The 24353-nt window shown below is 42.4% G+C and overlaps 1 protein-coding gene across 2 annotated transcripts in view; it reads left to right on the forward strand.

Moving 5' to 3' along the window:
• The window catches only part of glra1 (glycine receptor, alpha 1), a 130356-nt gene that overhangs the window by 38643 nt on the left and 67360 nt on the right, over window positions 1-24353 (forward strand). For both annotated transcript variants that reach the window (XM_087847243.1, XM_087847246.1), the window contains exon 3: window positions 18036-18103. In XM_087847243.1, coding sequence (XP_087703369.1) covers window positions 18036-18103 — 68 coding nt within the window. The remainder of the gene's footprint in view (window positions 1-18035; window positions 18104-24353) is intronic.

A 24353-nucleotide genomic window follows, 5' to 3' on the forward strand; every position in this document is an offset into this window, starting at 1 on the left:
TGATTTATTATTTCCATGTGAGGAAACAAAGAAGAACTTTGGTGTCTCCTTCTGTGGCCAAAGCAGCTCGTTTAATCTCTATTTAATATATTACCAGCTCCTGTGTTTGGTGTTCTGGGGTCATTTGAGTGAAAGTAATTTCAGACTTTGCAGGATCAGTCCGCCAGGGCCTCCGCTCTGGAGTAACTTATTCATGCTGCCAAAATAAAGTATTTCACAACAAAAGCACCAGAGAGGAAAGCCTCAGATGATGAACATGAAGGACTGAAGCATTTTCTCTGTCACAGGCACTCATGTGAGAGCTCATAATATAGTTAATTACACACATAAATCACATAAAATTAACCCTAACTCTTTGTATATATTTTCACATATATTTCATATTTTTCTATCCAAGTATTAACATTAAGTAGTGAAAATATGCTTTTTTTGTGATAAATTAAATAATAAATAATGCAAGGAAATAGTTCTTTTTTTTTTTTTTACTGCGGTTAAAACAATAAAAAAGAGTCAAAACATTTCTTTGATTTTAATGTTAACACAACGGCCTCCGTCTTTAATCCACACAGAAATAAAAAAAACCCACAATCTTAGTAAAACGTTCTGAATATGAAGAAAAAAACATTTTAAAGGTGAAGCCGTGATGGAAAAGTGTTTTTTAATAAAACTGAATCGACCTGTTTTAACAGTGTGTGTGTGTGTGCGCGCGTGTGTGTCCACTAATCTCAAATGACTATCTACATTTCCCTCAAGATGATTAAAAGCATCGAGCTAACGGCAGCACATCACGACACGCCATTAAATCACACGCCGATTTATTGAGGAGATGACCATCTCTGTCTTGCACGCGCGCGCACACACACACACACACACACACACTCTGCAAACACTCCATCTGCACGAGGGCAGCAAACAGGAAAGATCACGCACAGAACACACACAGGAACTGAAACACACACGTCGCTGCTCACATTTTTATTTTCCTCCCTTTTTAATCTCTTTCACATTTTCATCGCTACCTCTCACTAATCCATTGATATAAAGCCCGAGTCACCTCGTCTCCGTCGCCATTGCAGACCTGCTATTGATTTCTGTCTCCCTGCGGGCAGCCGGCTGCCAGCCTGTCATGTTCTCCTGTCAGTCAAAAGCTGGCAAAGAAAGCCCTGAAAGGTCCAGCGACTCATTTACTGCAGACTTAATTCACTGTCTGCCTATAATTAGACAAGATGATACATTTTTTGGTAAAGCAATTAATGTCACATTTGGAGTGGGTCCCCTTGAAATCAGAGCGCCGTTAGGTGTGGAGGTGTTTCTCCTCCACCTTTTAAGACGGCTCCTGCATGAACTTTCTTCTTCGGGCGTCTTTGAGGTCGTCTTCAGCTGTGTGTCAAAGTGTGCAGCAGCCTCTTTCATTTGAATCAGGTCGTTAAATCAATGCAGCGGGGATGTTGCAGAGAAATCCAGTGAACGAGGATGACAGGCCAACATGACATCGTTTTGGTTTTATAATATATCCTCTAATGATTTCTGGGTGTTTGATCAAAAAAAAGAAGGCTTTCTGCAGTGATTACAAAAGCGTCTGCTTATTTCTGTGCATAGTTCTTATTGCTCTGCAAACTCTACTTTCCAACACACTGGTGCTCCCCCCTGTGCTGACTGCGGGACGTCACCGGTGACTCAAATGTTCAGAGGACAGACTGCAGGAGTGTGACTGAAATCATGGTCAGGCTCTGAACAATAGCGGCTACTGAAGATGAAGCATCCGGTGCTCTTCCAGCAAACGCAAACTATCAAACTCAGTGGCTGTTTTTCATCTTTGGAAAGGCCAGCCTCCTACATAATTTACAACAACTGGCATTTCGAAACGTGACATCATTACTCAGGAAGCACCTACGTTCACTCATAATGAAGAAAAAAGTATTTCAGCAAACTTTACCCATAAAACAGATTAATTTAAACCCAATAAGATTCAATAATGTTTCATTAATTTCTCCTTTACATAGCATTGAGGTCAAGTGTGAGTCTTACTGATTTCATCCCAAACTGCGTCAGTGTCTGCCCTTTGTGCAGTCACTTTATTAAAATCACATATTGGTGTTTTATGCTGCATTTCAACAAATGACCCAAAATAGCAGAGATTATGTTCAAGTGAGGAGGATGGAGGGGTTAGCAAAATAACTCGTTAAGTGTAATTATTCAGATCACAGATTTAGCACAACCACACAAAAACTAAAAAGAACAAGTGAAACGTCCACACACTGCAGCTTTGAAGAAATGAAAGCCGTCGACTCGTCTCTGACCACAGCGTCCGGTCATTTTTTCTTATGACCTCATCCCACAAGAAGCTCCTCAAACATGAAAATGACACCGAGGTGTCAAGAAGATCAAAATGTGACACCTGACTGAAAACCAGATTTATGAATAGGCGCAAATTAAGCACAACAGCCAAAAACATCAGGGTGACTGACTGAAGGGTCACTGCAGGGTCTGAGCATCCACCTGCACCGACTACACACCTGTCCTGAGAACATCTCCCCCGTTATTCCGAATAAATAAGTGCTTCCAGCAGCAATAACACACACAGGTTATCCTGCACAAATTTTGTGCAATTTCTCAATTATTAGACTGGATAAACCTTAGTTTATCCAGTCTAATAATTGACTGGATAAATATAGAATGATATCTATATCTATATATATTTCCTTTTTACGGGCGTGTGTTATAAAACACACGCTCATCATATTACGCATTTGTAATCAGGTGGCCTGATTACAAATGCATAATATTTGTAATCAGGTCACCTGTTCAGTCACAAAACTGATGCTGCGCCACTTTACTCATTTCCAACAGCAGCTTTTTAATGCCAGCAGCAAGGTTGTCTCCAGGTGCTGGAAACGTTCAAACTACTGATGGGTTTCATGAACAGAAGTACATGTTACAGAAGAATCATGACGCTAAATGTCCTCTAACCTTCAAAAAGCTTGTTTTTATTTTGTGCTTAAACTGAAATGACTCTGTGTGTGTGCGTGTGTGTGTGTTTGTTCAGATAGTACGCATAAACAGCTGGAATATTGGAGAGAGGAGTGTTCACATGCAAACACATGCTGCTGACAAACAAACACATTCACACACATTCTCACTGTAAACATACAGGACACACACACACACATCCTGTCACACAGAGAAACGGGAAATGCTCACAGGCACAAATGCCAATTTTTAGTAAATATGCATAGATAAACACAGTTGTTCTCTCACTACATCACACACACATGCACACACACACACACACACACACACACACACACACACACACACACACACACACACACACACAGAGCCTCAGGTGTTTTCTGACCAGGCTGCTATGCATCCATCCATCTCTCCATCCTCTCCCCTCCGCCTGCCTCCCACTTTGAATACATTTTATCTCGTAATGAAACTTGAACGCCCCGTGGCTGAAAGAGAGAATATGAATGAGAGGAAGAAGCAAAGTGACAAGAGACAGGAGAAAGTATCAGGAGAAAAGAAGAAATGGAATTGTGAAAAAAAAACGAGGGGCAGAAGGAGAAAATGGAGGTGGAGAAAGAGGAAGAGTAAAACACATTATAATGGCATTTCTCCGCCCTCACTGGGGAGGAAAATTAAGTTTTCCCTAAAGTTCACTCCATGGAAGAGGCAATGATGGATGACTGAATATGACGTCAGTAGAAAACGCCATTCCTCATCTCACGACTGCAATTAAAATGTGACAGGAAGTGGGGTTTTTTTCCCCCTGTTGCTGATCTATTTACTCGCTCACCTAAAGGAAACCATGCTCTATAAAAGAGCCAGGGCTCCGGCTTGTATGTAGGACAATAATGAGAGCTGTCTGTGCAGCGCGTACGAGCACACAGCATCTGCATGGGAGTAAAGGCAGAATAAACCAGACAGAGGAGCAGACAGGTGCTTTGGTGTTCGAAACAGCTTTAAAGCAAATCGACATAATGAAGAGAAAAAAGTCTTTCATTGTTGAGAGCCAAGACGGACGATGCTTGATGTCTGAAAGCCTTCCAGCGTTTTTTGTCTCTTCTCCACGGCGGTTTGCAGCCTTGATGTTTGTCTCCTCCTCATTGTCATGTCTGGATGTAATGGAGGGAAAAATGGTTAAAGAAGTAGCAGCAGGGAGCTGAAAGTTACCTATTTAACTTACAGAAAGTCGGGATAACCCTCCAAAGTCTGCTGATTTGAGGGAAAATACTGCCTGGATACATATATATTAGGGGTGCAACGATACACAAAATTCACGGTTCGGTTCAGTTCGATACTTTTGTGTCACGGTTCGATATTTTTTCGATACAAAAAAAAATGTTCATGCCTTTTTAATTTGTCATTTATTAAATTTTCACGGCACATTCTGCACCACATCTCTGTGCGTTCATCATTTGTTTGAAGCCAGCTCACCTCCTGCAACCACTTTTCCGAGAATACGCGCTTCTTTTGTGGTTCGGACTCCTTCTGACATTTCTTTGGAGGTGGAGGAACATCACAGTAATTGCTTAAAGGAGCTTGCTTCTTCGACATCTTTAAGAGTTCTAAACAAATGTCTGTCCTCCTCCTGAAAATCTTATGTACGCAAACACGCGTTGCAACTTCTTATCTTGTGCACGTTTTTTATTTTGACAGCGAATGCGCACCTGCGGACCACTTATGTGCAGCCCTGGTTATTTAGCTCATCATATTGCAGCCACAGAAATTATTTTGTCCATGAAACCATAAAGCTGCACTTTCTTTTTGCCTTATAGTCTGATTTGTCATAACTTTTCCGTTTTGTGGTAAGCTTTTCTTTGGCTGTCACTTCTTCACGCTGACCTGTCTTATTTGGCTCAGCAGAACTAAAATATATATCCTGCTGCTTTTACACAGGCACTCACATAAAACGCTCAGCGATTCTCTGCGCGATCAACCTCTCACATGTTTAAGTTTGCTGCGGGAGATTTCACTTGTCATGTTTGCATAGTAAGCTAACGATTGATAAGACGATGTCAGAGGAATTGGTGCGCAAATTATCATCACTCACCAATCAGTGCTGTCGCTCTCTATACACAGTTCGCGCGATTGCAAAGTGAAAGCAAAAAACAAGCGCAAATTCAAACGCGATTTCAATATGTCACATATTGACAGTGGCTCACCGATGCCAATGACATAATTACCCAGCTACATTTCCGAAAGAATGCAAAAGCATTGACATATATTTTTCCTTCCTACGATAGGCCGACGGGCAGGGCAGAGATAGATTTTGGTAGCCCGACTGGAAAAATCGCTAGCCCCGGGACGTCGGGCTAGCGATTTTGCTAGACCTGTATCTGATCGAGAAATCACTCATCTTTGGAAAAGAGAGTTTATTACAGAGAAATGTCTCTTTCCAAAATAAAAGCTATACTATACGCTTCTTCTGGGGTATACTCTCAGCAGCATATTAAACATATCAGGTCCCCATAAGGAGAATCATGTGCTAACGGCTGTCTAAATGACTCGGGTAAAATTTGTAGCATGTGTGCTTGTGGTTTTTGTCTGCGTCCACTTGTCTTTGCAGTAGGATGATGTCGGAGTAAATGTGTGTTGTGTTCCCACTAGTGCTGTCAGCGTAAATCTCGTTGAAATGACGTTAACGCCACAACACAGCAAATCTCCGTTAACGAGCTACGGCGGATCGCACACGTTAATGAGCTAACTGCGCTAACACACTAGTTCCCACCCATGTAATTGAGCATTGCTGGCACATCCAACATACTGTTTTACTTTAGTCCATGACACGCTTACCTTCAGGGTCATACGTCACATGAAAACCAAAATAGTTCCAAACGCCAGATCTGAATGAGGGTGGGGGAGGTTCAATTTGCCATGTTGCAAGGAGAGCTTAGCTTCTGTCTCGCTAGCTTACCCTGCGCTCAGTGAATCTGCGTTCGACTACTCCGCCTAGGCTGCACTGTCGAGCGCAGATCCACTGAGCACTCAACACAGACAGCAGCGTCAGAAGGAAAGTTGATAAAATAAATTAAAAATTTTGTATTGTTCGATACATATGCCTACCAAACCAAAATCACTGTATCGAATGGTTCAATATCGATACGAGTATCGTTGCACCCCTAATATATATATATATATAAATATATATATATATATATATATATATATATATATATATATATATACATATATATATATATATATATATATATATATAGCCATATTAGGAATGCCATGAAATCACAGTGTTGGGGAGTAACAGAATACATGTACCGCCGTTACGTATTTAAAATACAAAATATGAGTAACTGTATTCCGTTACAGTTACTGTATAAAAAGATGGTATTCAGAATACAGTTACTTTGCTGAAATAAAGGGATTACGTGGTATTTTCCTGTTTCATATGTTCGGTTACGCCGTCTCTAATTTTGGTTTCCACGCCCCAAACAAAACAAAACAGGCTCTAATGCCTGTGTCTCAATCTCGCGGCCTATGTCACCTCTACTTGCTTAATGGCGCGAAGAAATATTTTTAAAAATTATTCACAAAAATGATTTAATATGAAGGCAACAGGCAGAATGCTACAGGCATAGCCCTGAAGAATGTAGCTTCATGGGCAGTGTAGTCCGTGCTGCAGAGAGAATGGACCGCCATACCCGTTATGTGTCTGTAAGCGCGAGGAGGGAGAAAAAGGAGAGTGGAAAAGTACGAGCTGTCACCGAGCAGAAACGGGAGCTGGAAGCATGTAAATATAATAATAACCATGCAGCCAAAAAGAGTCCCTGACGAGCCCAGTTGTAAGTAAGCTATTAAGACTCGGCTCTACACTTTTTTTGTGTTTTTCTCCGAAATAATAAGTTTTGTTGGAGCAGCCTTTCAACGGCTCTCTCTGTCTCTCGCTAGCAAAGTTGACCCAGACAGCAAAGTTTTCGGCTACGAGCCCGACACGGAACCCAACGTATTAGCCAGAGGTCCCTTTACTACGGTTCGGAGCCGCGGACCTGTTTTATGTACGCGCCGAATAGTTTTCTATACGAAATCGCTGCAGTGCAGCCTTACTAATGTCCACCCTACTGTTACTCATTTTATATTAAGATTTAAAAATCTAGTCGGTATTGGTATGGCGAGTAACCTTCAGTAATAGTAATAATTCACATAACAATAGTACATTTATGTAGTTGTAAAAAGCACGATAATATAATAGGTAATCCAAAGTATTCAGAATACGTTACTCTCATTGAGTAACGTAACGAAATGTGTTACAAAATACATTTTGGGGCATGTATTCTGTAATCTGTAGTGGAATACATTTTAAAAGTAACCTTCCCAATACTGTCAAATCAGGATGATTTGATCAGCAGATACTGACTTACCAGGGTCCTCGAGTATTTTAAGACTCCTAACTGGTTCTTAACATTAGAGTCAGACCTCTCTAATGGTCTGGTTGCTGAAAGGGAGCGACAGCTTTCTCCCCAAATCTCGTGGAAAATCTGAAACTTTAAAAGTGGAGGCAAAGATCCACCTAAAAGGTTTGGAACAGCAGTGAAAAATATCTTTTATATATATCTCTATATATTTTGTATTTGGTTTTCATAAATAAATGAATAAAAAGAGAAAAAAGACTCCCAGAGAAAAATGGGAACTGGGCCTTTAATGTTCACATTATTCACCCTGGAGTTTCCTCCTCCTCGTTGGATTCCTCTGGCAGCCAGTCAAGGTTCAACTGATGTATTTCTGACCTTTGTTTGGATTTAAAACGTCATCGTTGTATGACATGAGTTATTTCTGATAATCATTCCTGAGTTCTGGTCAGGGAACATGGTGACTTTGTTGTAAACAACAAAGGCGAAACATGGTCGGAGGGACAGCGCGGCTGTTGAAGTTGTGCAGGTACGTCGGTCCCGCCGCAGCACCGACACCGTGTTTGAAGATCGTTTTTTCAGAAGTGCAAAATCTTTTCGTGACTTTTAGCGAACTTTCTTCGAAGTTGTGCTGAGCAACTTTCAGGAATATAAAGCTCTCGGGGTTTGATAAAATGTTCATTATTTCTCTGTTTCACTATCGAGTCAGGGGATTTATGATGCTTTCAAGTTCCCTGGGAAACTCTTTTTTTCCCTCTAGCTGGCATTTCGGCTCTGATGTTTATGCACGGTGGATGAGAACGAGATGATCACTTCCTCAGCTGTTGCGTTCGGACATAATGGAAGAAAATCAGCGATCGGAAAAGAAAAACAACCTTCTGGCTCTCTCCGTTTTCTCCCTTTTCCCTCAGTCCTGCTCTTCAGCTTGCACGGGCATGTGTAGGGAATATATATTAGTTCAATAAAAGAGTGAAACTGCTTTCCCCGGACCATATAGCCTTGAGACGACGCCTTATAAATATTTAACGTCTCGCAGCCATTGTGGGATTTTTTTTGCTGAAGGCAGCTCAATTGCAAAAGAGGCGATACTGTGTAATTCAGAGTATTATTCATTTAATTTGTAGCCTGTGACTTTTCTTCTCCCCCCGCCGCCTTTGCTTTGTTTAGCTCGATGCCATTTGTTGCTGGAAATAAATTCAGGCAGACCGCTGGGGTGTTGAGGTGTCACTTAGAGGACTGCAAATTGGGCATCAGGAGAAGAGAGAGTTAAATAAAGCATAGGAGAGCAGGGCCAAGGCAATCCTCCAGATACCTGTGTTTTACAACTCTCCGAAGGCCTGATAATGGAGCGTAGCCCACTATACCACCTATACTCTTCCCTCTTGTAAAAGCACGGCATGTGCTTGATTTATGCCGCTTCATTAGTTCCACTTGGCGGTCCAGGTATGCCGCAGTAGGGAGGTGCTGTAAAATGAAGATGTCAGCGAGGAAAGCTGATAGATTGACTGGTTAATTGGTCCCTGTAAACACCACACTGATGATTAGAGGTTCGGAGGACAAGGGTTAGGATGAGTCCCCAGAGACCGATCTGTCAGCACCGGTGGCTCGATAAGTACGTTGAAAATAAAGGATGCTGCAGTGGAAAGAGAATTTTGTCTCTCGGACGAGGCAGGAACAGGACGGGAGAGTCGCTGGAGAGCATGACAGCAGTATGAAACGAGGAAAGAAGTGCAGCCGAGAGAAAGCTCTGGAAGATGTGTCTGCAGAGAGCTCGGCTTCTTCCTCGGTGTCGTCCTTCATCCCAGTTTTCTATAGTGATCATTTACTTTTGATTGCGTGATAGTTGTGACGATGGTAACTGAAGTGAGGGTGTTACGAAGGCACAGGAGGTGGAGAACGGTGGTGTGTTGTTGGAGCTGGGTGAATAATTGAATAGAAGGACTCGTGACTTCATACAGGCTGTGATTGCACAGTGAGTGTCAGTGATTTTCAGCACTGGAAAAGAAATACAGGCTGTAGCTGAAGCTCATATTACAGCTGTCAGCTGCTGAGGAACCCGTCATTAAGACTGTGACAGCTTCATGGCTGTGACAGCTTCTCCTGAAACACTCCGGGATGTCTTTTTTTCCGTGACGGAGGACTGTGGGTAGAGTACAGATGATAAAAAAATGACAGCGGAAAATGTGCACTGCTGTTTGGTTGTTGCAACTGTTAACGTGTTGCCATTACTACGAGCAGGAGAGATCTTGCTGCCTCTGATACGGTTGCGTCGCAGATGCAATCGGTCCCTGTTTTCAAAGCAACTTCAAATCTGTTGCTGTCTATATTCACAGAAATGAAACAGAAATCCTCCACAGAGAGTGACCATGCACGCCCGCAGCTCAACAGCAAAATGGCACAGTTGCTGAGCAAGCTTGCGTTTATAAAGGAAAACAACCAAAATGTAACCAGCTGAGTCAACCCGTCTACTGCAAAGAGATGAGTTGCAACAGTCGCACTGCAGTTGTTTGGAGGTTGCCTCCTACCTTTGCAATTTCTTTGTGATTGAAAGTAGTCACTGCAACTAGTTACAGTCAATCAACAAAAAAACATCAATGCGATGTTTGCTAGTAGGGTTTAGCTACACTGTGACTAAACTGATCCCCTCCCAGGAGATTACCATGCAGCGTTAACCTGATAGATAATGTATGATTTGCATTTAGCTCCACATCACTCTTTGCGAATGAATCCACAGTAGGGATCACTGGATTTAACTTCCACTCTTCCACTTCAAATCAAAGCGTAAATCTGCTCCTGAGACTGAGCCGTGCCTGCTTTATGGCACCACCGTCTTTTGAACAAGGTGGAGGACCGGCTGTCGTCATCGCAGTCATTGTCAGCAAATGGGGATTGAGACCCCTCGAGACCCCTCGAGAGGCTTGACTACACTGCGAGGACTGATGCAAGACCTCAGAGTGTCACTGGAGGTTGATTAAGAGGGCAGGGATGTCATGTTTGTCGGCCAACATCATCTCTGAAGCCTGCGCCAAGCTGCTTGGATTCACTTGATAACCACGTATGAAATATGCATCTTTTTTGTTGCTGTACATTCAGCTACATAAAAAGCGATTTGGCAGAAGAACCGCAGAATGAGGCTGACAGAAGGCTGTGATGGAGAGTTCAATGATGCCAAATCCAGTTCCTTAATGTCTGAATAAACTGGTTTTCTTGGTCTGTGAACAGCAACAGAGGACAGAACTTCAGTGGAAGAATGACACCTGATTTGGATTTCTACTTCTTAGTTTTTGAAATAGATGGAAAATCAGCAAAGGCGATAATTCTTTGAATGTGTAATGTGTAAACAGAGCTGGGCTGTGTGTTACTGGACTGGAGCTTCACTGCTTGTGTCCTGCAGTCTTTCACATATGGCACATGGAGGACGTGACATACCATGCTGTGCAGCGGATGCTTTGCCACGATGGAAGTGGGAAGCCTTGTCTTGGGGTGGCGATGAGAAAAATCAGGCCAAGCGGTCGTGTTTTCGGCCATCTTTAAACTTCCCCTCAGGACATGCTGACGCAGAAATGCTCCCACGGGCTCATTCTACTATCCACAGCTCCTAGCGTCAGTTGGCAGCAAAGTGTTTGTTTCTAGCATCAGTTTAAAAATCACAGTGAGGGTGAAATGTTAAGTTGGCTCCAGTCTGCCGAGGGAATGGTGCTGAACTATTAATCATTAAAAAAGCAATTACATGCGCTTCCCCGGCAGGTTTATCAGGCTGCCATCTTCATGTTATCTCTATTTAGACCCATCTACTTCCTGGATCACCACCAAGCTCTTCTTCCCCTGTCAGTTCTGATTCACAGTGAAAAATGAGCAGACGATGATGACCGGCAAGTACAACACAAATGAAAGATGCCTGAAAGAACCAATACGGTTCACATCTGGCACCAAGCTAAGTGGAGTATTTCTCATCTGTTGAATGAGGAAACTGACTTTTTTAAATGTAGCTACACGTGTTCATTCATTCATTTTTCTGCAAGAATTCATGGTGACCTCTGAAGCATGTTGTGGTTGTTGCAGACTGAGGTATTCTGAGATTATCAGTGTTTCATTTGTATTTAACGTATTTTGTTGGTATGGAGTATGCTGGTGTGCCACAGGAGTTTTTTTTCTACCTTACTGACCACAGATAACTTTATTCCTCTTAAACACCCCAATAAACATCAATAATCAGCCAAACCACTGAAGCAAGTTTACATCAGCTTCCCTAAAGTCACTGTCACTGACCCATACACCGCGCGTAACCAAATCTGACCATGACCGGGGCAGCTGGGGCTCGGGTTGGTGAGCAGGTCATCTACCGATCAAAAACTTGGTGGAGCAGTCCCCGCCCCCTTCAGTCCATGTGTTGAAGCACCATTGGGTAAGATACTCAACTCTGATTTCTCTCGTATCATTCCTTAGATAAATATGCACATAAAAGTACTTTGATATAGAGGATGAATGAGACTTATAGTAGAAAGTAATGTATGAGTACCAGCCTGTTTACCATAACTTGGCTCAGATCAGCAGAGCGTCTCAATCAAGGAAGCACAGCAATTATAATCCTCGTATTTAAATTATTTTTAAAAATAAAATAACTGAATGAATTTATTAAAACATTAAATTTGTCCAATCATTTTTGAGCATCTGATAAAACAATGACTGTGTTTTATCAAACTGTTTTAACAATTTGATTTAAAATCCGCGGTCATTTTCAAAAACCTATGAAAACGACAGGAGCTTGTGTGTGTGTGGCATGATGGGGAATCACACACACACAGAGAGAGAGAGAGCTGTGTTTACAGCATCTCTGCAGGAAATGGCTGCGGCAGCTGCAGTTAGCAGAAGTGCTGAGAGGCCGAGCTGGACCGGTTGTTTCGTCCTGCTTTATTAATGCTGTCACTTGTTTTTCATGGACATGGAGTTCAGCTGAAAGAGAGCGGGATTATTCGAGCCGCTCCACCTCAGCAGACTAGCATAGTCGCTAGCCTCGATTAGCCTGTTCGTGCGTGTGTGTGTGTGTGTTAACTTTACTGAGGGCTAGTGGACATGAATAATTGTAAAAGCATTATAAAGCAAAGCAAAATAAAAAAATTCAAATTTGTTCAAACCTCAGGCACTTTTACAAAATGTAGCCTAATTACTTACACATTCATTATTAAGAGAGTTTTATTAGTTTAAAAGAAAAGTTCCACATCTCCTTGCATTAATCTGACATTTCAAATTTGCTTCCATTTCACTGAGCTTTGTGTGATGTTCTGTAGCCAGCAGGGATGAAGAGCCATGTGATCAAACTTTATCAGCTGCAACAGTCGTGTGTGTAGGTGCTGCTAAATCTATATTAATGGTTGTTGTGTGTTTGTGTGTTCATGCACGCCTCAGTGCACCTTCATGTCTGTGCACTGTAGCATATGCTAAGTGTGGTTGTGTTTATTTTAGCATATGTGTAATTGTGTGTTTTGTGCTTGATAAGTGACGTTTGTGTATTCTGGTATTCGAGGTTATTGTAGTAAAAACTAAAACCAGATGTGAAAAACATTTTAATTATCTAAAATAAAAATTAGACTTCAAACTAACTGAAACAATTGTGTGAAACTAAAAAAAAAGTAATTTAAAACTAATAAAAACGTGTGTGTGGTGCTGTCTTTACGCAACTGAACACAGACGTCCAAAGAGCTGAGACTCACATTGTTTTCAACATTAATATTCCCCTTTGACGGTATTTCAGCCACAGCTGGACAGACCATTAACACCAGCATGACCATCAACATCAGCATGTGTGTGAGGATGGAAGCCTTACACCACCGCCGACACCGCTTAGAAATATCCACGACGAATTTTTTAACATCCTGTATAACCAGAGTTAAAAAAAGGTCGTTCATGTTTAGGTTTCTGAACAGTGTTTACATAAAATCTGCATAAGAACAGATAGTTCCGTTAATTGAAATTGTTCACATGCATTTTAATGAGCACTAATTAAAAGACTCTGCACTCAGAAATATGCCAGCACGTGATGAGATTCTGAAACTGATTCTGTCTGCAGTTGAAAGCAGACGGTTTAATTGAGAAATCTCCCTTTCATTCATGATGCAGAGAGCGCGTTATGTAACCGTTCTCGTGCCTGTAGAAGCGCACTCACGTCTGCTCTCAGCGCTTGGCTCGCACGCTGAGGCCGATATAAGCTACAGGATCCTGTGACTCGGTGCCAACCCGTCCTCTGTGACACTTAACGAGCTGCTGCTTCTTCCTCTCGTCTCTGTCTTCAGTGGGAAGCAATAATGGAAAACTGTCTCTCTCTCCTCTCCTTCACTGCATGGTTATTAAATGAACCGCTGTGGTGGAAAAGAAGGAGAAGGAGGAGGTTTTCAGTAGGTATTAGCTTCTCCTTCTCCTCCTCAGATTTTTGCGTCACGTGCTCTGAGGGACGTCAGGAAGAAAAGACAAATTGCGATATCCTCCCCTCACCACCCTCCCACCACGGAGCGAGAGGACTTTGAAGGAGGGATTGTGAACAAAGCCGGGATGCTGAGGAAACGTGTCAGAGGACTCGAGTTAGGCCTGAAAAGCCATTCTGAGAGAAATCACGGTGATAATGTAATTCCAGCCGCTTTATGGATAAACCCTGTGATGCACTCAGAGCCTGCGCTCACCTCGTATCACGCGGGTGAAGTCGGGCAGGGATAATAGTTTACCAGGAGCCCACTTGTCTTAAAAACAAGTTTTGCTACACTAAAATATGCAGATTTTAACAAAATGCACAATATTAAAATATGGATACAGAAAAAATGAACGCGCTGCATAATTTATATCAGTGCTTGAATTAATCTTACACGTGACAAAATGCACAGACATTGTTACAGACATTTTCATTCAGTGTATTTAATTACAGACTCAGTAGGTTTTATATTAAAGTGTACACACATTACATAAAATATTACCCAGTAGCTTTCTCTGAATCATATGTGTGTGTGTGATATTTCATCATATATTCCTCCAAAATCCTCTGCTCTACACAGATACAGGCTGGAAAACATATTTCGATCATTCAGGCACGTTAATGTATCTTTGGTTTGATGAAGTAAAGCATGAAACTATTAACATTAGAAAAATAGAAACGCTCCCTTTCAGAAGACAGACTGCAGCAAAACAATATTTTAAACTTGTGGAAATGAGAGAAGCCTGAAAGCCGACGGCTCTGATCTTCTTCTTCTTCTCGCATTTTAAAGTTTGCATTTAACATCGAGGGTGTAAATCTGAAGCATACCAAACACATAAGCTGTATATTTACATGGTTGGAGAGCTCTGGGTACCGTGCAGAAGACAGATGACAGATGCAGAACAAACAGAAACACAGCAGAGTCGGTGAGTGTTAGACGTGACTGTAACCAGCATTAATCTTCCACAGTTCCCACGGGTCTACTTCGAGCATCCCTTATCTATCACATCTGAAGTAAATGAACCCCAAATGCTGGCAGGTTAAATGTCTTCCTCTCCTCCTCCACCTGCAGAATGCGGTGATTTCTCTTTGCTACAGTGGAATAAACTCATTTCGCATGCAGCCACTTTCTTTTGCCACAGTGGAAACCAACTAGGTTCATTTAATATCTCCGTTTCTCAGTCACTCTTTCTGCTTCGCCCTCGTTTCCTCACACGGCCGCGTCACTAATCTGTCGTTTGCGTAAATATGATGCTGTAGATGTCACATGACCATCCATCGCCTGTGCCAGCCTCTGATGATCTTTTACCTTTTAACCATACGCCGTCAACCCGGTGACCGCAGCTGTCTGTGTGTATGCCTCCGGCACTCCTCACACTGTGACAGAGAGCGTAATTGGCCTTCAAAATAATCCAGACCCCTTCCTTCATTTCCAGCTAGCCGCCAGCAGTTAGAATTAGACATCGAGTTTAACCAGGGACATTAAAGGCAGACTGTGTGTGTGTGAGAGAGACCTTAACTTACATCAACATGTGTGATTCAGCCGTTTGACTCATTAAAAATCAAATACATTTTTTTCTAAGATCTCTAATGGGAAATGGATTAAAAATAATCGGATTACAGTAATCTGTTTACAAAAATGTATTTGAAATATGTAGGCAGTTATTAGTGTAATTATCTCACAGACAAAGAACTGATCATACTGTGTCTGCAGACTTAAATCCAATACAAGGAAAATGCTTCATTTGAGGATCATCCTGCTCCTACTGGAGCTGTGAAGTTCTTTGAGCCTGATGAATGGAAACATGCAGACTGAGATGATACTGTGATGAAACATGATATCAGAGCTGACGAGGCCTCTGTGATTGGTTCTACTGGGAGGATTTTTATTGGTGTAGTACACCAGTGAGCGTGATGTGCTAAAAATGTTTATAAGGAAGGTCAGAGGGGAGAACGCTCAAAAGAGTGATTTTTTTGAAACCAGGTGTCTGCAGTGGAGATGTGTATGTGAAGACTTGAGTTCAATCAGCCGTTTAACAGAGAAGGTTCCCCAAAACTGTTTTGGGGAACCTTGGGAGGCCAAATTATTAGAGGCGGCCTGAAGAATCACAGACCTGCAGGTTCAAGCTGAAACTGGACACAAAACCTTTTGTCTTATTAATCCTCACATCTAATGTTTTTAATAAATGTCTTATTTAGTTATTTCAGTGGTGTTTTGTTGAATCTGTGTTTCAGTATTTAGTTTTATTCCTTGCACCAGCCATTATCACGCCACCTGCTCTTTCATCGCTCATGCAATAATCTGACTGACTGACTGAGGCTACAAGGATTTATTATAGTGTCAACCTTTAGCATATTAAATGTTAGTTTCATATTTGAAAACTGACTTTTTATTCTACATTCATTGATGCAGCTTGACTTAGTTTTCAGAGTTCAGACAGATTATAATGAGTGAAAGGAAAGAGAAAAGAGAAAAAAACACGAACTCTGAAGCCATTTAGCCATTTAAATCAGCTGTGTTGGATCAAGGACACATCTGAAACCTGCAGGACACCTGCCCTCGAGGCCTGGAGTTCGACACTTGCTTTAGAGGAAGCTGGGGTTGGTTCAGTGTGATTGGAACAGAGGAGAGCTGAACTGCTGGGTCGGTGTTCATGCGTCTTACTGTATTTGTGTTTGTAGAATCCAGTGAGACAAAGAATCGTGGAATGGTGCACGAGGCTGCTGACTCTCACCTCAACTAACTCATCAACCTTGGACGCGGTGTCTCGTCTCTGAGAGGAGAGAGAGGGCAGACTGTCTTGGTTGTTATGATTCCCTTTGAAAGACACTGTGGGTTTATTGACACCACTCGAGTTTGACCAAAGGGCTTTTCAAGGCTCGGGGGGATGTGTAATTGGTTTTCTCGTTTGTAGTTTTCTCGAGTTGTAATGAGAGGTTTGCGCATTTCCTCGTCTCAGCGGCTCTGGGACACACTTCCTGCTGTTGTCAGGCAGTAGGACGCCGTCAGAACGTTTAAGTCTGGAAAAGCGAGTTGTTTATTCAGCCAGTGTTTGAAGCCAACTTTCCCGCAGCAGAAGGTTTCTTTCACTTTGTTTACTTCCTGCAGTCAGCCATCAACTCGCTTCAGCTTTAATCTTCTCTGCTGCTTTAATATCCGGCAACATGCAGACTGATACACGCAAACACATCCACTCAGCTTACATCGATTCAGAAGACAAGAAGAATCTTACGCTGTAAACCAACCCCGACAAAGTGCAGCAATTATCAGCAGTGAGGAGAATGTAAAGCAGGAGGCTGCAGACACCAACCAGGCCCAGCATTCTGAGTAACACTGATTACCTGTCCATCATGGCACCTGTTAGTGGATGGGAGATATCAGGTGGTCATCAGAGTTGATGTTGGAAGCTGGAAATATGTGTGAGTGTGAGTATTTGGCTCAGGGCTCACTGATGATGCACGTGGGAAACGAAGACTGGTCCGTGTGGTCCGATCCAACAGAGTGGTTGCTGTAGTTCAATCTGCAGGAAATGTTCATGCTGGTTCTGATAGAAAGGAGTCAGGATACACAGAGCGTCACAGTTTGTTGTGCATGGAGCTGCAGATCAGTCAGGGTGTCCATGCTGACCCCTGACTCTGCTAGAAATCCGGTTATTAAGTGATGACATGTGAACACTGCTTCCGGGTCCAAACTACTCTGTGTTTTTAAGGTTGTTGTGTTTTTAACATGTTTTAATGATTTGTATATTGTGCTGTTTAATTTCAACAAGCCCCATAAAAAAGTCAGTGATCACTGTCAGCCTCGCTCGGTTTTTAAAACACACACGCGCACACACACGCACACACACACACAAACACTCAGAGGAAAATCAGCCTAAGTTTCATGCCTAAGTTTAATTAATTTCCTCAGAAATTCAACATGTCCTCAGTGAAAGTAGTCAAATCAATGAAAGCTCTTTTAGAAGTGGAACAACATCTAAAGGCTCATCAGAAATTATTACCCACAATGCACACATTCACTCTTTACAGCTTCAATACCGACTCAAATTCAAGCTGCTTGCAGTGTTGATGCAGTGTTGAGCTCTGCAGTCAGCTCTCACGAGCAGGTTTCCACGTTCTGTGATGACGAACACGTCTCCACGTCTTCTGTCTGCATAAATATTATGAACTCTAACTTCTCGTGTCTCTCTGCTCCCTCTCTCCAGGTCCGCCTGTCAACGTAACCTGCAACATTTTCATCAACAGCTTCGGGTCCATCGCCGAAACAACAATGGTGAGCTGATTTATTCTCCATATCACACCTCGGTGTAAAGACTTTCACATCATTTATTTGTCACTTTTGTCTGCATGGATTCGGACGGTCGGGCAACTAATAGAAACTGTCACGTCTCGTCGCGGCTGTGTTTCAGCTCGGGTAACTCCGCCCTGAAAAATTCAATTAATTTAAACGAAAGCTTCACCGATATTCAGCACATCCAAAAGTTTCACTTTTATTTCCCTTTAAAAATTAAAAACGTTCTGCCCTGTGAGCGTTTCGAAATTTCTCTGCCTCATTGACCCCGTCTCCCATTTGCTACACTTCATTTGTTAGAGCGCATCACTGCCGCGACCATTTGCATAACAACGTAGCAGCCCCGTGCCTGTTTGTACGCAGTGGAGTGGAAATTTACGCTCAATCATTACACAGAAAACCCATTAGTGCTAATATAACTCAACCAGCAACCTTCACAGAGCAACAAGGCTCAGAGCCGATATGACACTAACCAACCTTTGTGTGTCTTCGCATGTGTGTGACAACAGAGGCTATTTCAGCATCCGCTGCCTCTGTAAGTGTTTGCAAAAACGAGGCACGCTCGTGACGCTAACCTTCAAAACATACATGAATCACTTCTTCATCCAATGAGAGCTCTGAACTTGTCAGCTGTGTGAACCTTCTGCAGGGCCTCGGGCACATTCGCAGATTGAACATCGTTCAGCGTGCACACGTGTAATGTGGTGTTGTGTTTTTTTACTTTGAGGAATTTTGCATCTAGTAGTAAAAGGCTGTTTTGATCAGCGTGACCAAGCACCCCAGAAAAGTCCTTATTTTCCTCCCTGTTTGCTTTTGCCCGAGCAGCTTTAGAATTTATCAAACACACAAACACTCCTGTGAAACAGCCCACAGCTCCCTGTCTCTGGCAGGTAGTACTGTTTGAAAAACTGGTTTTCAAGGCCCTAAAAGTTGAAGGTCAAAGGAAGGTTTTATGTTCTGCCATCCTGTTAGCAAAGAAAACATTGTAAAAACACCAAAACAAAAGTGCATTTTTCCTGCGAGTCAGATCTAAAGTCTTTCAGTTTACCTGTGTGCCAGCGAGCCCATTAAGTTGACTCAGTCTGACACGCTGTACACGTTCCTGCTGCTGCAGTAAATACTGACAGTAGTGTTCAACAGCGTGCCGTTTCCCACTGTTTAACTACTGTTCCAAACAGAAACACAGTGTCCTGCTGCTAGGGGAAATTGCATAGCCCATTTTGAAAAAATATATGACATTTATCTCATCCGAGTGAAAGAGCTCGGGTAATAGAGAGAGTCTAGAAAGTTGTGAAAGACAAAAACTGTATTGTTTCTGGCGTTTAGCTTTAATCCAAAGTGAGGCCGCAGTGTCAGCAAAACTCAAAGAGACAGCACCAAGGAATCCCAGTGAGATGCATCCGTTGACCATTCATGACATCACCTTACTCCCAAACTACAGGAAGTAACCCAGGATTTTTCTTGATCTCAGATTTGGAGGCCTCAGATCTGCTCTTGCGGTTGCTACTTTACAGCAAACCACACCAGAGTTTGCAGAGTGGTTCTCACAAAGCCACACACGGATCGTTACCAATGAGCATACACCATATGGACAAAAGTACTGGGCTACACCACTTCATCTGTGAATTCAAATCAAGTGCCTGGCCATGCAGTCTGCCTCTACCAACATCTGTGACACAGTGAGAGGAGTTCACTGAGCACAAGACAAGACAAGAAATGTGTGTCCTGTTAGATATTCCACAATCAGCTGTATGTGGAAGCATTTAGCAACCACAGCAGCTCAGAGCGGGCTCGCAGCTGACGCTTGTAGTGCAAAGACGCTGCAGAGCTCCAAATCTCCTCTGGCATTAACATCAGCACAGAAAATGTGCGTCAGGAACTTCGTGGCTGAGGGGCTCCTGTAGGTGTAATGTGAAGGTGCCCAGTGCTTTGCCTCATATTACATTATTCCTTTAAAAATAAACATAAGACCAGGAAAAAAGAGGGAAACACGTGGGAGAATAGAAATGATAAAAGAATAATGTGTTTGGAAGAAGAAAGGATGGAGGAAGGAGAAAAGAGCAGAGAAATGGTAGAAAGGAAGGAGGAAGGAGGAAATAAAGACTGAGGCAGAGCCTAGCAGCAAAGGTAGACTTGAAACAAACATACTTCTACAAAGTAAACCAGAGTATCCCAGCATGAACATCCCACAGTACACACACAAACGCACACATACACACACACACACGCACACACTGAATCTGGTGGCTTCTACAGATCTTCAACATGCAGAAAAAAAATCCAGATTTTCTCTCTCACAGAAGCAAAATCAATGGAAAAACTGAAGAAAATAACACTTTGTGGCAGTATTATTCATTAAAATGATGAGCAGAAGAACACAGAGAAACCTTTAATACCTGTTCAGCTGATGTCCGCACCCCACCTGCTTCAGTAAAGCTCACTGGGTTAAACAGGTGACCTACTGCACAGGCCTGAGCTTGAATCCACCCTCCTCCTCCCCTCTCTCCCACCTTTCTTATCCACTCTCACTTGCCCTGTCATAACAGGAGCTAAAAAGTTATGTCATAGACGTAGACCACACATGGAAATGCTTTACGCTCTGGACACACCATCTATAGACCAACGAGATCAATTTGTGGTGGTTTCCAGTGCTCGGATAAAGTTCTGTGAGAAAATGAAAACATGTGGAAGACCCAATGTGACACAGAGACCTGAATGAGTGTTTTGATGATGATATAGAAGCCAAATATAACAGACCATAGAGTCAGTCCACACACTGCAGACCACAGTCAGTGCTGGTGCTCTAATCTCTCAAATGGTGGATTATAGGAAAAAGCAAAGCACTGATATAATTGGATTTATCAGCTTTTATCAAAGCAGAAAATCCATTTTAAACCTCAGGAGGCGAAACACAGAGCGAGCAGCAGCAAGGACGCTGCTCACTGCAGTGTGTAACTACACTCCATGCTCAGCACACACACACACGCACACACACACACACGTCTAGCTATGTTTGTGAGAAGTATATTTTGTGTTCCTTACCCAGAACCATCACAAAACCAAAACCAAAAAATGTCTAAACCTCTAAAATGTCCTCGACGGGTCCTCACAAAGACATAAGTGCACACGTGCATGTATCCACCGAGTTGCTGGGGCGGGTCACTGATAGATGGAGTGAGTAGAATGGCGCAGTGCTCGCTAAAGTCCCACCGGTACGCGGCTTTATTCCTGTTTCAGCGCTCTTCCCACTCACTCTCTCTCTCACACGCACACACACACACACACAATCTCTCTTCATTCTTTCACACTTCCTTTGTAGCACATGTGCACTTACAGCGTGTAAAACACACACACTGAAACCTTAAACATCTGATTACTGATTATTAGAATATTCCAAAATCATAACTCAGACATGTATTACATTAAAAAGTGTTGAGCTGCTGTTTCTTTTTTTCTTAACACAGTTCATACATTTTGATATAATTTCAAAGAGGATGAAACAACTTTTAATTGTAAAGAAAGAGCCTAGCCTGGTCCTGGGATTTCAAGTCAGGTATGATTTAATTCAGCTCAGGTCTGGGACAAAGTTTAATAATCACAAGTGTGAAAGCAAAAGAAGTAGATGTGAATCCATGCAGCATGACAAACAGCTGGGTTTATATTTTAATCGCGATATTCCTGCACAGTGAACTCAGCCTGTTAATACCCAGAGTACACGTTTCTAATACCAAAGCATATGACAGAAAATATAAACCATGTGATCATAGTATGAGAGTGAGCTTCAAGCTTTTCTTTCATATATATGTCAGGTTATCTAAAATGTTATCCTCATGTGCACTAATGAGTTTTATCTCATTAATTTGGACTCGTGTGTATAAATGTGCACTATGTGTGTTTGTGAGTCATCGAGGGAGGAAATCTTGCAGTAAAGTAATCTGCCGTGTTTTTGTCTGTGGAGTCAGAATAAAGGAATGAACTTTGTGAAGTTTTGTCAGTGAAAATGCATCAAAAGATTCATTTTGTGCTCATATTTCATACAGCGCTGATCTAAATGTTACCCCGGGACAGAAAACCAGATTCATTTCAGATATATAACCGCTGTCTTCCACTGATGTGCTGCAGCTCTGTGCCTCCCACTTTTCTTTCTCACATGTCTACAAAATCATCATTTTATAGTTTTTGATTTGCGACTTCACATTCATGGGAAACTGTAACCATCTCAAGGCAAAAGTTTCTCATCATCAAACAGGTTTCAGGTGGGTGATTTAATTAGAAGTTTAAATTGGGCACGCCAAGCTTGAACGGTCCAGGTCTAACGCGTCGGCACCCTCCTTGCCTCTTTCGAGATCTGGGCAGAGGCTTGCTTCCTGGATTTCTCGTAAACTGTTCCGACATCTCACAGAGCTGCAGGCGCAGCTTTGGCTTTTTCCCAGGCCGCATGCTGAAGACAGCATGTTTCCCTCTCCACGCGCAGATGTGCCACCATAATGTGCGAGCCTCCGTGACCTCCTACCTCCTCCTGAGCGCCATCCAAGGAGACGGCAGGATGTTATGACAGGCATGGAAGTAGAATGTGACTGCCGCTGTAGTTGTTGTTGTTGTTGCTGCAGGAAGAAGAGGAGGAAGAGTATTGCGTCCTTTCATGCGTGGTTTACTGCCTGAGTTTAATACATGCTGAAATGAGCAAGGTATTGTGTAAGTACAGCAGTTCCTCTGCTGATGGTTTCATAACAGCACATCGACGGTAGATGGTAATGTCAGGGTAGCACTTAACAGTCCGACGGCCTCATGTCTCGTTCTCAGATAGGAGGGTTTAATATGAAGCTGCCTCAGTATAAACGTTTTTAATAAATGAGTCATCTGCTCTCCTAACACTGAACTATTCCCTGAAATGAATCATTTGTGCATTCAAATTACTTTCCCCTCATTTTGGTCCGAGACAGATTTGATGTCCGCTTGCTGATTTCTGCATTTTAATGTTTGTCCATCTGCAGCCACGAGGAGCCTCTGACCCATAATGATGAGGTTTTATAGACCAAATGAATGTGCAGTGTGACCACTTTTTCCAGTGAAACAATTAAATGCTTGCAGGGCATTTCAAAATAAAATATCTTTGCAGATAGAACATTAACTGCAGGGTGTCCGTGTCTCTCAGGCTGAGAAAGCTCATAGTCAAAAATGCAAGTAAACCTCATTTATCCATTTTGAAAAAAAAAAAATTTATAGTTCATGAATTGAAAGGAAAAGCTGCTCGCTCTGCTCACTTTCAGAATTAAAATCACAGATTGGATTCTGTTAGGACTCTGAAGCTCATTTACACACAATAAATCAGGTTTAACCTTTACTATTGCAAACTAAGACATGCATTTTCATTTTTGGGCACTTTTAATGTTTTTCTTTGCAAATGTATATAAGCATGGTTTAATCCTTTGTAGACTGTGAGGAGTAGGCTCAAAGAGTTAGGGTTAGAGTCATATTAGTAATAGTATTCAGTCTGATAAATGATCATAAACATACCCTACCATTGGAAACTCGGCGCTGCGACCTCACGTCAACGTGTTGAACCTGAACCTCTTGTTGTTACCAGTGCTTCTGAGAGCAGTTGGACGAACACACTGGTACGAGTTTGTTTATGTCTCATATTTGTTAAAAGGAAATGGACATGTGCATTATTCAATGTGACCACGTAGATCCAGTGAGTACATGTTTTAGATTTACTCACACAAACTGGCTGCAGGTTAGAGATGTTTATAAACATTCAACAGCAAACAAACAAAATGAGAGCAAATACAAACATCAGGAGCACAAACAGGACTGGACAGTGACATAACCATAACCATCTAAGGAGCTTGGAAATAAAAGTGTCTGGACTTCTTTAAGTTTCTTGAAGACGTTTCATCCAAGAAGCGTTTTTTAAGCTCAGGTATTTAACCCTAGTGGGAGTGTCCCTTAAGAGGGTTGTTGACCCATTATTGATCATCTGCACCATCACATGAGCCAAGGTGTGAAAAAGGTGTGGGTCATTATCAGCAGAGGTTTCAGGTAAAACCATTGTGAGACCTTACCTCACCCCATCATGTGACTTGCTAAGATCAAGATGTGAGTGGGTGCCTGGGGAGGTTCTCAGACTGTGGCAGACAGCTGGCAGGCAGTTGGTGTTGTAAGCCCCACCCTCAGTTTCTCTGATGACAGGGATGAGAGTGTTGTTCTGTTTGTGCTTCTGTTTCTCCAT

Source organism: Neolamprologus brichardi, chromosome 2 (assembly GCF_056152115.1).
Source record: "Neolamprologus brichardi isolate AB-2024 chromosome 2, ASM5615211v1, whole genome shotgun sequence".
Lineage (NCBI taxonomy): Eukaryota > Metazoa > Chordata > Actinopteri > Cichliformes > Cichlidae > Neolamprologus > Neolamprologus brichardi.